This window comes from Caenorhabditis remanei, chromosome I (assembly GCF_010183535.1).
Source record: "Caenorhabditis remanei strain PX506 chromosome I, whole genome shotgun sequence".
NCBI classification, from domain to species: Eukaryota; Metazoa; Nematoda; class Chromadorea; order Rhabditida; family Rhabditidae; genus Caenorhabditis; species Caenorhabditis remanei.
In genome coordinates, this window is record NC_071328.1 from 9,115,171 (window position 1) to 9,128,001 (window position 12,831).

General features: G+C 37.9%; 2 protein-coding genes and 1 pseudogene across 3 annotated transcripts; 1 reads left to right on the top strand and 2 right to left on the bottom strand.

The window, feature by feature from the left end:
• Positions 1-8,866: 8,866 nt before the first annotated feature.
• GCK72_001883 (uncharacterized protein) lies at positions 8,867-11,161 on the top strand (the record flags this gene model as incomplete). The annotated part of the gene is made up of 6 exons (XM_003114582.2): positions 8,867-9,461; positions 9,633-9,841; positions 9,894-10,052; positions 10,341-10,823; positions 10,871-11,005; positions 11,054-11,161. The coding sequence occupies 6 exons, from the start codon at positions 8,867-8,869 to the stop codon at positions 11,159-11,161; spliced, it is 1,689 nt and encodes a 562-aa protein (XP_003114630.1).
• On the bottom strand, positions 9,629-11,231 carry GCK72_001884 (annotated as a pseudogene). The gene is made up of 3 exons: positions 11,196-11,231; positions 10,400-10,821; positions 9,629-9,827 (listed from the first exon to the last, which is right to left on the bottom strand). Coding segments are annotated over exons 1-3 (657 nt in total).
• A 290-nt stretch (positions 11,232-11,521) lies between these two features.
• On the bottom strand, positions 11,522-12,637 carry GCK72_001885 (uncharacterized protein; the record flags this gene model as incomplete). Its single annotated transcript, XM_003114724.2, has 3 exons — positions 11,522-11,669; positions 11,725-12,510; positions 12,558-12,637. 3 exons carry the CDS (start codon positions 12,635-12,637, stop codon positions 11,522-11,524), a joined length of 1,014 nt encoding a protein of 337 aa, XP_003114772.2.
• Positions 12,638-12,831: the final 194 nt, after the last annotated feature.

Below are 12,831 nucleotides of genomic sequence, written 5' to 3' on the forward strand. Positions count from 1 at the left end.
GAAAAAGAGGAGGAGAAAGATGAAACAGGTTAGTATTATTTTTATTCAGTACTTCGGAAAAAAACACAAAAATATTCTCTCAAGAATGAGAGACGAAAACCCGGAAACTGAATTTGAGGAAAAAAACGCGGTTAAAAATAAACAAAAATATGGGTTACTGTATTTCTCTGCATTTTCGCGTGACGGTGATTGCACGTGAAACAAAAATTTGCGTTTTTTTTATAGTTTTGTGTTGAGAGATCTAGAGTTCTGATTCTAAAAGCAAGATGTGTAATTTATATTTGCTTCCTCTATTTTAAATATATTCAGCCATGTCCGAGCCTTCTTCCCTGACTTCCTCAATGCTATCAGAACAACATGAAGTAAAGAAAGAGGAAGATTTAGAAAATCAACAGACACGAGCTGATGAGGAGGAAAAAAAGTCTGAATCTGCAGATAATCTGCCATCTCCTAAAAGTCCGATACCAAGCAGTTCTAAAAAAGAAAATGGATTGATGAAACCGCCACAAAGCACTGAAAAAGCTCACAGAAAACGGAAAGGTTTGTTAAGATGTTCCTTGATCACGTGTAAATAATGTTTTTTTTCTGCAGAATCTACTGATAACTTCTCAAACGATAAACGAAAATCAGGTCTCGAAACTGTCGCATCTTCATCTGGTTCTTCCAATTTATTGACTCCACAAAGGTCGAAAAGATCAAGTTCTCATATGGCAACCCTTGCGATATCTCAGTGTTTGGCCGAAGAAGATATTGTTTCAGTACCAATGATGCCTATTCAAAAAACTCCTGATACTGCTCCACAGTCGAAAAGAGCAAAGGTTTGTGTCCTTTTCAATGTTTATGCTTTTCTGGCTGAAAACTGTAAAATTCACATCCGAATTTTCAGCGTGACGTTAGCACAAATGTTATAACAACAAAATCGACCGACACGGAAGGACTCCTGAATGACGAAACACTACTAGCTACTCCTCCTGGTACTCCACTTCTTCTTGAAATCACAATTATGTATCGAACAAGAAATTCGATAGCTTTCCGTATAAAAGGATGTGAAATGATAGGATTTATTGGTGATGGACTGGCACCAATGGTTTCAGCAATGGCTAGTCAAGCAGCATCTTCTTCTGGAACTAATAGCAACAAAAAGAAATCTTCGCCTAACAATGAAGAAGGAAAAGATGGAAGGTCTAGTTCTGCAAGTTCTAATGGAAGATCGGCACGTGGCGGTTCTCAAGTAAAAGAAGGAAAATCCGACAAGCAGAAGGGTAAAAAGAAGAAAGAAGAACTGAATACAGACGATATAGATGATGAAAATCAGAATAATGATCCGTACGGATGGGATAAATGCGAATTGCATGAGATCGATTTGTTAGTTTTCTTTTCTCTTCGAAATCGGAATTTCAATGATTTCTTACAGAAAAGAATATCACGATTGCCATTATGATGGGTGCGAGAAACGGTTTCGAAAGTCCACGGAACTTGAGTATCATGTTGCAAAATATCACAAGAAACGAGTTGTAAGTCTAAATCGACGTTATTGTAACAAAAATTTCACAATTGCTTCAGATGGTTTACGAGTCAATATGTACTCAAACAGACATATCCTCACTGAGTACACGGGATGCTGAAACGCAGGATGAATTACCACAGCAAATGCCTGTTCTAAAAAAAGAGGAACCGAGTAAAGTGAGTTAGAGTGTTAGAGTATTTCAAAGGAAGTTACTTTTCCCCGAACTTGCATCAAAACTAATATATTATTTTTTTAACACTCAATAGGATGTGTTATTTTCATAAGTGCAACAATTGATTTTGAGAGTTTTTTTCAGTTGCCAACCGGGCATGTTTATGAAGATTTATCGGATGATGATATGGAAACGAAACCAACGGACCTTGTTCTTAAAGCACCTTCCACTTCGTCTTCAGCTGCAATTATTGGCGTTGCACAAGCATCTTCTGGTGCTCCCTCTGCTAACATAGTTCAACGATCAACACCTTCTACTGCAGTTTCAGCAAAAATTGGAATAAATCCAACAATGCTAGCACTATCTGAAAAGAACAAACAACAACAACAGCAACAGAGAAACGCATTTGTGACGAATTCCCCTAGGCGTAAGTGACATAAATACTGTTCATTGGAATTACTGAGACATTTTCAGCCAATCAACCATCAACATCATCTCTCGCACCTCCGGCTTCAGCAATTCCTTCAACATCGGCCCAGCCTCCTTCCTTGATTCAAGCTCATCCAATGGCAGGTCCTCATTTCATACCACCTGGTTTCCATCCTGGTCTAATGCCACATCCTCATCACATGGCTGCTCTTGCTGCTATGGATCCACGGATTGCCGTTGCAATGTCGCACCATCAAGCACAACAACAGCAACAACAACAACAAATGTCAAGAACACCAAGTCGTCAGACAATGTCAGCTACCGATTCTCATAAAATTCATGAATTAGCAAAATCGAAGGAGAATGAACAACGTCAACGACAACAGGCGGCAACTCCGAAAACGCCCGCTGGGAATGTTCAAGCTGCTGGTGCATTAACACCTCAAAGGCCGTTTATTCCACCGCAAATGATGCCTGGTATTTTTGAATGTAGTTATAGTGTTTTTAAAACATAGGATACATTTCAGGTACTCCGCAAAGTGTTCAACAACAGCAACAACAACAGCAGCAACAACAACAGCAACAACAACAACAACATCAGCAGCAGCAACAACAGCAAGCGGCAGTTAATCAAATAATGCAAATGCAAATGCAAATGCAGAGAGGAATTGTAAGATTTGTAGTTCATTTATTATACAGAAATGATCATAGCGAAGTTTCGAACGAGAAACATTCATTACCCATTATTTCAATTATTCTTATCATTATTAGTATTTATTGTAGATTCCGCAAATTCAAGGACCACAAGAGCAAATATTAATGATGATGATGGCTCAAATGGGTGCAGTTCCGATGGGCCCAGGAGCAACTCCAGGTGCTCCAGGATTTCCGGGTGCAGGTCCTCCACAACAACAGCCTAAATAAAAGATATCAATAATTACCTTCATTCTTTCTTCCGCTTCTCAAACCGGTGATACATCGTAGATTATAGTGCATCCTTCCCAATAGCTTGTTGACCCTCAATTTATAACTAACCATTAATTCACTTTTTTCACTCTTCTTTAGTTTTAAAATCTTTTTGTGACCTGATGAGAAGTTTTCGCGAATGCTTCATACTGATCTATTGTGGAAGTGTATTACTCCAAATATATCAGCGTGCTTTATCGAACACCCTCACTAATTTCAATTGAGGTGTTTTTTTTTTGGTTTCATGAGCCTACTTTTCAAAAGTGATATTGTTATTATGTGAACACCCTTCCCTCTGGAAAATCGTGTCTGTAGTTAATCGATGCTCTTCCACTTTCTTTCTCTTTCACACAACACAAATCTACAAAAGAAGATACAAATTTCCGTCCACTTTGATTTTGCCCTCTCTCACGCTTTTTTTGTTTCTTTTCTGTGTCCAATTGAAAATATTATATTGCCTCAATACACAGTATCATTATATTCTTGTCATCCTTACATGAGTACTAGAATTCGAATACAAATTAAAATCCCCCAAGCAACCTTATATCCCCGTTCAAAAAGTGTAGGTGTGAAGAGAGAATCAATCAAAAACAATCATATTTCTTTTTTAGTTTCGTTCCCCCGATGCTTCAGTTTCTTCTGATATTTTCGATTTGTCTCGAGAAGAAAACAAAAAGTTAGCTGGCAGAGTGAGAGATTATGGATCCCGGAGAGATTCTCGAGAAGAAGGCAGAATTACAACATTTCAGGTATCTACTGAGCTTCTGTGCTGCTTGAGCCCAGCCAACACATTGGCACAACAAAACGAAACGAGGGGCCACTTTTTATGTGAAACAATTGGCTCTCTTTTCCTGAGATCCAAGAATCTTCTGCTGAGACATTCCGGCCCCCGCCTTCTGAAGAAATTGAGAAGATAACGAAGAAAAAAGAACATCTGTGTGTTGTGAATGAAAAGAAATGATGAAAAAAATCAGAAATTAAAATGGAACAAATGATGAAATACTATCAAATTGACTGAAAGTTTTCGAGTTTTTTCTCGGATAAGAACAAATTGGATTCGGAGTCGAGAAGATAGACGGTTGCTATCGTTCTCCACTTGACAAAAACCTTTTGTTACTGTAAGAACTGGGCTCCTCTAATTAAAGGACGGCCGTTCAATGTGCTGAATGAACTTACAGTCAGGAAACAGAAACCGCTCAGATATTGTTTTAGATGTTTTAGAAAATTGAACATTTAACATTGAAACGTTTGAACAAGAGAAGGTCATACAATTTTAATACAGGTTTCACGCTATACTAGAGTTTAGAATGCAGTTATGATTCGTTCGAAATGCTAATTGGCCTCAGAAATACCGGAAGAGATTTATCAAATTATATTTCAGTTTTCTTGAAACAGAAGAATCAGTATACCAGTTGTGTAGGTATCCGATTTAAATATTTTCTTTGCGATAACAGTTGAAAAAGTTAGAAGCGTGCATTTATTATATTCTCGTGATAAACCCATAAGTAAGGAACAGAAACTCCCGTGCCATTTCGTTATAAACCAATCAGAATCAAGATCATGACTGATTGACTGTAAAGCAATACAGCCTCCCCACCCCGATGCTCCATTCTGATCAAGGCTGTAGTAGGGCCGGCCGCGGTTAAACCAAATGGGCTGAATTTTCGAACATCGAATAATGTTCTGGTCCTCAACAAGGCTGTAACGGAAGGAATGCTCCATTTTTGGTTACTCCAAAATTGCCCACCACGGCCGTTTTCACACTTGGTTCTGATGTTTCCAGAAATGTATCAGTTCTCATATTCAGTAAAAAAAACTGTAACATGCTATTGATTGAAGTGATCCCGATTAGAAGAGCACACATCTCCACCCTTTTCGGATACCATGGGAAAACGAACCAATGCGTTCCCTATTCATGAATACCTCCTTCTTTTTCAGGAGCATTCCATCCGACTTCTTCAAAAAGAGAGTTATTTGATGTGATTGACTTCAAAAAGGGATGCATTTTTTCCATGGGTTCAGTGTCCAAATACTTGTACCCAAGTAATCAAGATGCAATCAGTTCATATTGCCTATTTATTCACTTTGAAACCACAAATCAAATCATCTCTCACTTCACCACTTCCGCTTTTTCTAACACCTCATTTCTCTCGATTTTCCCCCAATTATCATCAATATTTTGCTCACCACCTAATGCCATCCTTTCACAAAAAATGGCCCTTTTGCACACTGATCGTCAAGATCTCTCTCCTCAAATCGTTTCGCTCTTCGATCAGTCAGAAGAAGAAGAAGTGTGAAGAAGAAGAGACAACTACCGTAATCCTGTATCCGTTTCTCTAAACACAAATAACATTGAAAACAAAGAGATTCCAGACAGTTTGTGTTGGTTGAAAAACGGGCGACGGGAGCCCCCGAGCTGGGGATCTGCTCATGAGGGGGCGGACGGATAGGAGCGAGAAAAAGAATGTGTAATAGGAGGGGAAAAAGGGAGGGAAGATTCTCTATCAGATGCCAGTCGAAACGATGAGAGCACAATGAGAGCTATTGCTTGGCAGGATTCCTGACGAGTCCTTCTCACTCCCACTTGTTTTCTTCTTGGAAATTGAGACTCTTTTTCAAGAAACATTCATATCATTTCATTCGTTCTTCTCTGTATAGTTCCCCGAAGTAATCCGATATTTTTGAAAGCGTACTGTAGTTATCGTTACGATAATATTGTTCTGATGTCATTTGGTTTCATTTCGGTCTCCTGGGAAGCATATTCAAAACTATGAACGAGAAATTAGGTGTCTAACTGAACATTTTCCTCTTCAAATTAGAAAAAAATTATGTTGATCTTCTAATTATATCCCTGAAACAATTATCTACATTCAAATTTAGTCTGATAAAGAATTTTCTGATATAATAGTTGGAATTTTTCCAAGAACCAATTATTCCAAAAACCAGTTCTCAAAAATTACAGTTTCGAATAAATTTCTAGATTCTTTCCGTTATTTTTTCAACTTATTGCAAAAAAAATAGTGAGCTCTGGTATTTGAAAATTTCATATAGAACAAAGCATCTTTTTCAAAAAACTGATTTCTAATTCAGTTTATTTCTGGCTTCTGATTTCAGAGATGAAGTAAGTTTCATGAACACACATTTTCCTTTCTAGAGTTACCGTACTCCCTTGACAACTGCAGTTGTATTCGTGAGAACCCACTTTTTGAGTTCCAGTTGTCATCTCTGCCACTGATTTCCACACAGATAACATTACTCAACAATAAATATTTCTTAAACTTTGAAAACTCAAAATATATTACAACAACTACTGTTTTGCTCTTCGCCAGTTGAGTCCCCACGTCTTTTCTCTGCTCTCTCTCCATCTCACACACTATTTTCTGAGATCCTTGTCATCATCTATTGTTGTCACCTGTTTCTCGTTTATCACCCCCTTCTACTTATTTCCTGGTAAACAATTTTTTTCAATTTGAAGATTTGAAATCGTTCAAAAAATATCTGAAAATCGAAAGGAAAGTTTGTATCATTGTTTCTTCGTTTTTTGATTGTATATGTACAGACAATCGAAGAAAAAACAATAATTCGGAGAGACAAACTTTTTTCTTTTTGAGACTCACTATATACAAAAAAAGTATTGAAAGGAACAGGCTTTTGAGGCTCGTCTCTTCCCCTTTTTTATAGAAACTTATTACATTTTCATATTATTTTGATATTGGCACAAGTAGTTAGAATGATTTCGTTTCTGATAGTTCTGAAAGAGTAGTTTTGAACATTTTCTTTTGGAATCTCTTTACCGTTTTCTCATTTCAAATATATCGCGATTTCATCAATTTTTTGATTTCAGAGAGGAAGATGCCACCAACCGAGGATCAAGTTGTTGCTGGTGAGTTCCCTTTTTTCAACAAAATCTGAAATTGATTTCTGAAAATGTCTACTAACATCTGGTTGACCACTCCTCCAAATCGTCTTCTGTATTCACTCTCTCCGACCCAAAACGTATTCAAAAACCATCGGAGAAATCCCAAAAACCATACATTTTTCTCCGATTCCTCATTTTGTTTGCATTCGCGTCAGGAGCGGGGGTGAGAAGAAGAGAAAAGAGAAAGGTCAAAACTGTCAAATGAGTGTATTTGGGTTAGATAATATTTGTGTGTGCATGATTTTATTCACCTTGATTTTACGATTATCCTGATAAATGTGATGTCATAATTGAGTGGTTTCTGAGGATTCTCAATTTCCACTCCTTTGACAACTGCAAAATCTCAATTTCTTTGCAAGTATCTCCCTTTTTCGTTATGTTAAAAACTAACTTTTCTTCTTTTAATTATGGTTTCTTCAGACCATTTTCAGTCCAAAAAATCGCTGATGATGAAGAACAAGAAATGTTTAGAGTTCTATAACTGTTAGGTAGTATCCCTCTAATATGTAGATAGTCCCAAATTCAGAAAACCCAAACAAAAAAGTCTTTCCCTTGTCAATGTTTCCAAAATAATTCTCTTGTTCTTTATTGTGGGCGTTAATCTTCCTTCATCGGGTGTGGTGCTCCCTCACGTATCGTAGTAACCTCAAACTTAAACCGAACAGCCAATAGAAAAGATTCTCTTCTTTTTCCTTCTAAATTCTGTTTCTCTAATGATCTACCATCACTTTTTTAGACCTTACCAAAATGAAATAGAGTTGAAAAAATGAGAGAATTGAGAGAGAAGGAAGAGTAAAACAAACAGTTTGGGGAAGAACAATGTGCTTCTTCGGGAAGAGAGAGAGACTCCTCAAATACAATATTGTTCTTCTTCTTTCTCCCCCATAGGTTACTCTTATTTTAGAAAAGAGAAACAGAGAAGTTTTCTCGCGGGGAACCACTTCAAATGGCACTTTTTTGTGTTAGAGCTCACAACTTTTTACTGTAGATTCGAGTGATCATTTAGTAGAGAAAAGAGATAAGTGATAAGTGATTACGGTAGATTGATTAGAGAGAAAGATCATATAAAAGGTTCTGGATTTCTTCGGTTTCATACTTCGAACCAATGTGTTCCTACTTTCTTATCATCGAATAATTTCCAGAAATTATAGGTTCCATGGTTTGGAACCTATAGGCTTGGACCTCGACTTTTAAATTTTTTAAATTTTAAACAGTGAACAAAAGCCTTGAAACTCCAGACAGCGTAAGCAATCTGTTCGAAAAAAAATTTTCCAAGTTGTCTCATACGGAGATTGCAGAGCTATAATTCACAAAAGTAGCCAATTTTCAAATGTTTTCATCACGATCGAATCAATCTAGGAAATAAGATCAAATTTATCTTATTCTTCGAAACAAGGACAACATTTTGCAGAATTCAAAAAAAAAGAGACTTTCATCTCGAAATGTTGAAAACCAAATAGTCAATTCTTTGTCTTTGTCCCTGTACTCTGAGCCTGAGGTCTCGTTTTCCCTGCTGAGCCAACTAAACAATCAAAACTATATATTCTATCTTTCTGTCTCTACTTCTCTGCTTTCTCGAATCAACATTTTGCTCTTTGTGATTTTATTTTCAAACCTTTACACCTGGAACACAAATTTCTGTCCTAATTTCTGATCCAAGTCAAAGTTCAAACACAACGTGTTCGGTTGTTCAACACGACCCGAGTAATCACTTTTTCTTTTTATTTCTACGTGTCTTCCGACTCGACCAGAACCAGTTTTTTATCGTGTCGAGACCCTCCTCCAACCCTCTTTCTACTCGTAACTTTTCGTTTACTGTGCATTCTGTACTGTTCTTGTCCGTTGTCTCATTGTGCTCTTTTAAAGAAATAAGATGCTTTCGTTCAACACAACAACGTCTGCATCGAATTTTCAATCTGCTTCATCACGATATTCAACATCATCTTCATCAGCAAACAATGGTTCTAAACTATTCCCTGAGCACTTTTATCCAAGTGGACTTAGCCCAAGACAGTCGGAAGCCGTCGAACGACTACGACCAAATCCAGTGTCACGCGAACGAACTATTCCGATTCAAATCGAAAAGTCATCGTCGTCTCAGAATCAGAAGCCATCAGAAGACGTTGTTCCAACTCTGAAAATCACTTCTCCAAAACAATCAATTGTTCCAAATTTCGTCTCGGAGCAACGCGGACTTCAACCCCAACCAGCATCCCAAGCTCCTTCCAATTATCGTCAATTCGTTGCTGCTCCAAAATCTCCACGTGGATATGGAGACTATCCAGAAATAACTGGAAGACCGACAGCTCAAGCTCCTGTTCAGATTCCTATTCAAACAGTTGCTCCAGCTCGTGCTCCAAGTCCTCAAACATCTCGTCCAACCCAAGAAACAATTATTCCAACGATTGTTTCATCGCATCCAGTCTATTATTATGACAATCAGGAACAACCAATTCAATATAACAGAGGTTTTTGTGCTTTCTTTTTCTAAACTTTTTGTTTTTTAGTTCTAAATATTGAGAGTTTTGTGAAAGTCCATATTCTTGTCGGTTTGAAATAATTCGAAAAATTTAAAAAAGCCTAGTTTTATTCAGAATCAAACTTTAAAATCGGTTTTTTAATTTTTGAACAATTTTCAGACGAGCAACCAAATGCCACGATGGAGACCAAAGTCACCGGACAAGGTCAACCAAAGCGTGTCGGACGCTGGACATTGGCTCAACTCCGTCAAACTGACGGAATTATTCCGAGCCAGGCAGGATGGAACAAGGGAGATTCTCAAAAGTTGATGACCAACTTCGGTACACCAAGAAACACGAACACTCGTGTCAAGTCTGAAAATCTTCAAGTGAGAAAATGCGGTTTAGAAGACAGAAAATTGATAATTTCCTTGTTTTCAGGAGGTGCCAGAAGACATTGCCAACCGTTCCCACGGAGAAGTTCGTCTTCAATCCGGTACCAACAAATATTGTTCCCAAAGAGGAATGACTGGATTTGGATCCGGACGTGATGTGTGCCGTGAGGGAGTCCGTGTCGCTCAGAATCCAGCTGATTTGGCTGTAAGTTTTCTATTCGAATCACTGCTGAAATAGTAATCAATACTCATTTGAACTCTCGAAATGTTTATCTAACCGTTCTTTTTTATCAATTCTTTTTCACGTTCTCCGTATGTGTGAGGACCGACTTATAGCAAGGATTACGGTAGTTTTGTGGTGGAAAAAGAAATGAACGTTGTGGGTAAACATTCATTTTTTGGGATTAGGAGACGAAAGAGAAATGACAGTTTTCACTGGATAATAGTTATGAATGATCAAAGAAAAAGATAACAAGATCTCCTATTTTTACAGGAATTGCCAGAGGAGAAGATCCGTATGTCCGAAGGAATTGTCCGTCTTCAAGCTGGTACCAACAAATACGACTCCCAAAAGGGAATGACCGGATTCGGTACCGGACGTCGTGAGACCACAAAGATGGTCGATTCAAAGCATCCAGAATACGATCACGAGAAGCCAGATCAATCTGAAATTCCACTCCAATCCGGAACAAATAAGTTCGCTTCCCAAAAGGGAATGACCGGATTCGGAACAGCTCGTCGTGAGACAACCAAGATGGTCGACTCCAACCATCCAGATTATTCTCATGAGCAATCGATCGATCAGACCACAATTCCATCTCAAATGGGATCCAATCAATATGCTTCTCAAAAGGGAATGACTGGATTCGGACAACCACGTTGGGAAGTTCTTGATCCATCCATCTCGTGGCAGAACCGTAAATCACAGGGAATGGTCCGTCTTCAATCTGGTACCAACCGTTTCGCTTCTCAAGCTGTAAGTCAATTTGAATAAGTCTGGCGCATCTTTGACGCTTTTTTCAGGGTATGATCGGCTTCGGAACATGCAGAAACACGACATTCGAAGCTGAGGGAGGAGAGCTGCCATACGAGGCAATGAAGGTTTCTGAGACCATCATTCCAAGTCAAGCTGGATGGAATAAGGGAGACTCACAGAAGGTTTGTTCTCTTCTCAGTTCTTTCTAATTTCTCTTTGAATTCTTTCAGAAGATGACATCATTCGGAGCACCACGTGATGTTAAGGGCAAGCACTTGAAGAGAATCTGGGAACTCGAATACCCAGAAGAGGCCGAGGTTTCTTTGGATCGTCTCTAAATCCTCTCTTTTTCTCTTTTTAATACCATGATACCTGTGCATAATTTGCTTCAACTTCTTCTTTTTTCATCTACTTTCTTCTTTATTTTCTTGTTCTCTTTCCCAAAATGAATCCAATTGCTTTCCCAATTTCCCCTCCAAATTATTTTCTTCCCATGCCATATAAAAATTGAAATTTTTCGTTTGTTTTTTGAGTGAAATATGATCAAAATCCAAATTCAGTGAAAAATTATTCTCTTGTTTTTTCTTATATTTTCTCTGCGTTTTCTTCTCCAAATGAACTTTGCAAACGAGTCGAAATGGGCGAAAGAAATGAAAACTGAAGTTTATTTAAAATAATTTGGCATTTAAAGAAATCAATCATTCAGGCCAAACACAAAATAAAAAACATGATTGTATGTCATCGATACTTCGAATTGTACCTGATCCAATCGTGTTTTCTCGATGAATATCCCAACTCGGAGCAGTCAGTTTCATTTCTTTTCCAATACGGCTATTCACTGATTTTCTGAAAAGAAAGTGATTTCTATAAATGGCTGAAACTCGATTTCCAATAGACTCACATTCGAAACGCCCTCTCTGCAGTCACTTTCAGTGCATCCAATCCATCCAAAATCCTCTCAGTTATCCATATTTTTCCTTCCTCACTTCTAGTTTTCAGCACTTCCAATTCTCTGTTCCATTCTCCAGTCATCCAGGATTTCAGAAATAAATTCAACTGAGAATCTTCGAAATTCGAATATCCCAAATCGATGAATCTGCAGTTCATATTCGAAACATGATCTATCGTCAAGAAGTTACTCAATTCCAATTTTAATTCCTCCATGTTAAACTTTATATTTTCTGGAGATATCTGCTTTGAAGTTGATGGGAGAATTAGGGTTTTGTTGATTTGAACTGCTTCTAGAATCGTTTGAACATAAGGATCAGGAATGAAATAACCGATTCTCACATTCTGAATTTTCAATCCATCAACTAGATTTCTGATATCTTGAATCTCGAACATCTTCACAAAATCACGAATTGTCAGGTCATCCAGGAGCAAATTGAAAAGTTTAGCGATATGATCCATCCAATTTCTGATTCCAAAGTCATTCATTTGATAATTCTTTTCCATTGTTTTCACTCCCCATCCCGACCATTTCGTTACTTTCACAATTCCAGACGACGGGATTCGATACGGGTTTTCTTTCAACTCATCGTAATAAAATGTCCAAATGATTTGAGATCTTCTCAATGTAATCCAAATTTGAAATTCTCCATCAATGAAAAATTGTAGTTTTCGAGGCTTCTTGATGACACGTTTGACGAGATATTGGGTCACTTTTGAGCATAATGATATATCAACTCTAAAAAATAGGCATTCAAGAAACTGAAATGTCGGAGAGAAACTCACAAATCAGCAGTACTAAAAAATCGAAGAACATGTAAAAGTGCCAGATGTGGTAGTCGTAACAACGGGAACGATTTTGACATCGAAATGGATTAAATGAAGAGAAAAGAGGGAGAGAGGAGGGGATTATTTAGAGAAAGCGGAAGCAGAGAGAAGCGTTCGGGAGGTCATTGGGGGGATGAATGAAACGGAAGAAGAAGATGGGGAAGAGCTCAGGAGGAGAGAGAGAGAGAGTACACATTCACTAATTATGAGGGAGAGTCTCTTTGGAGATTAA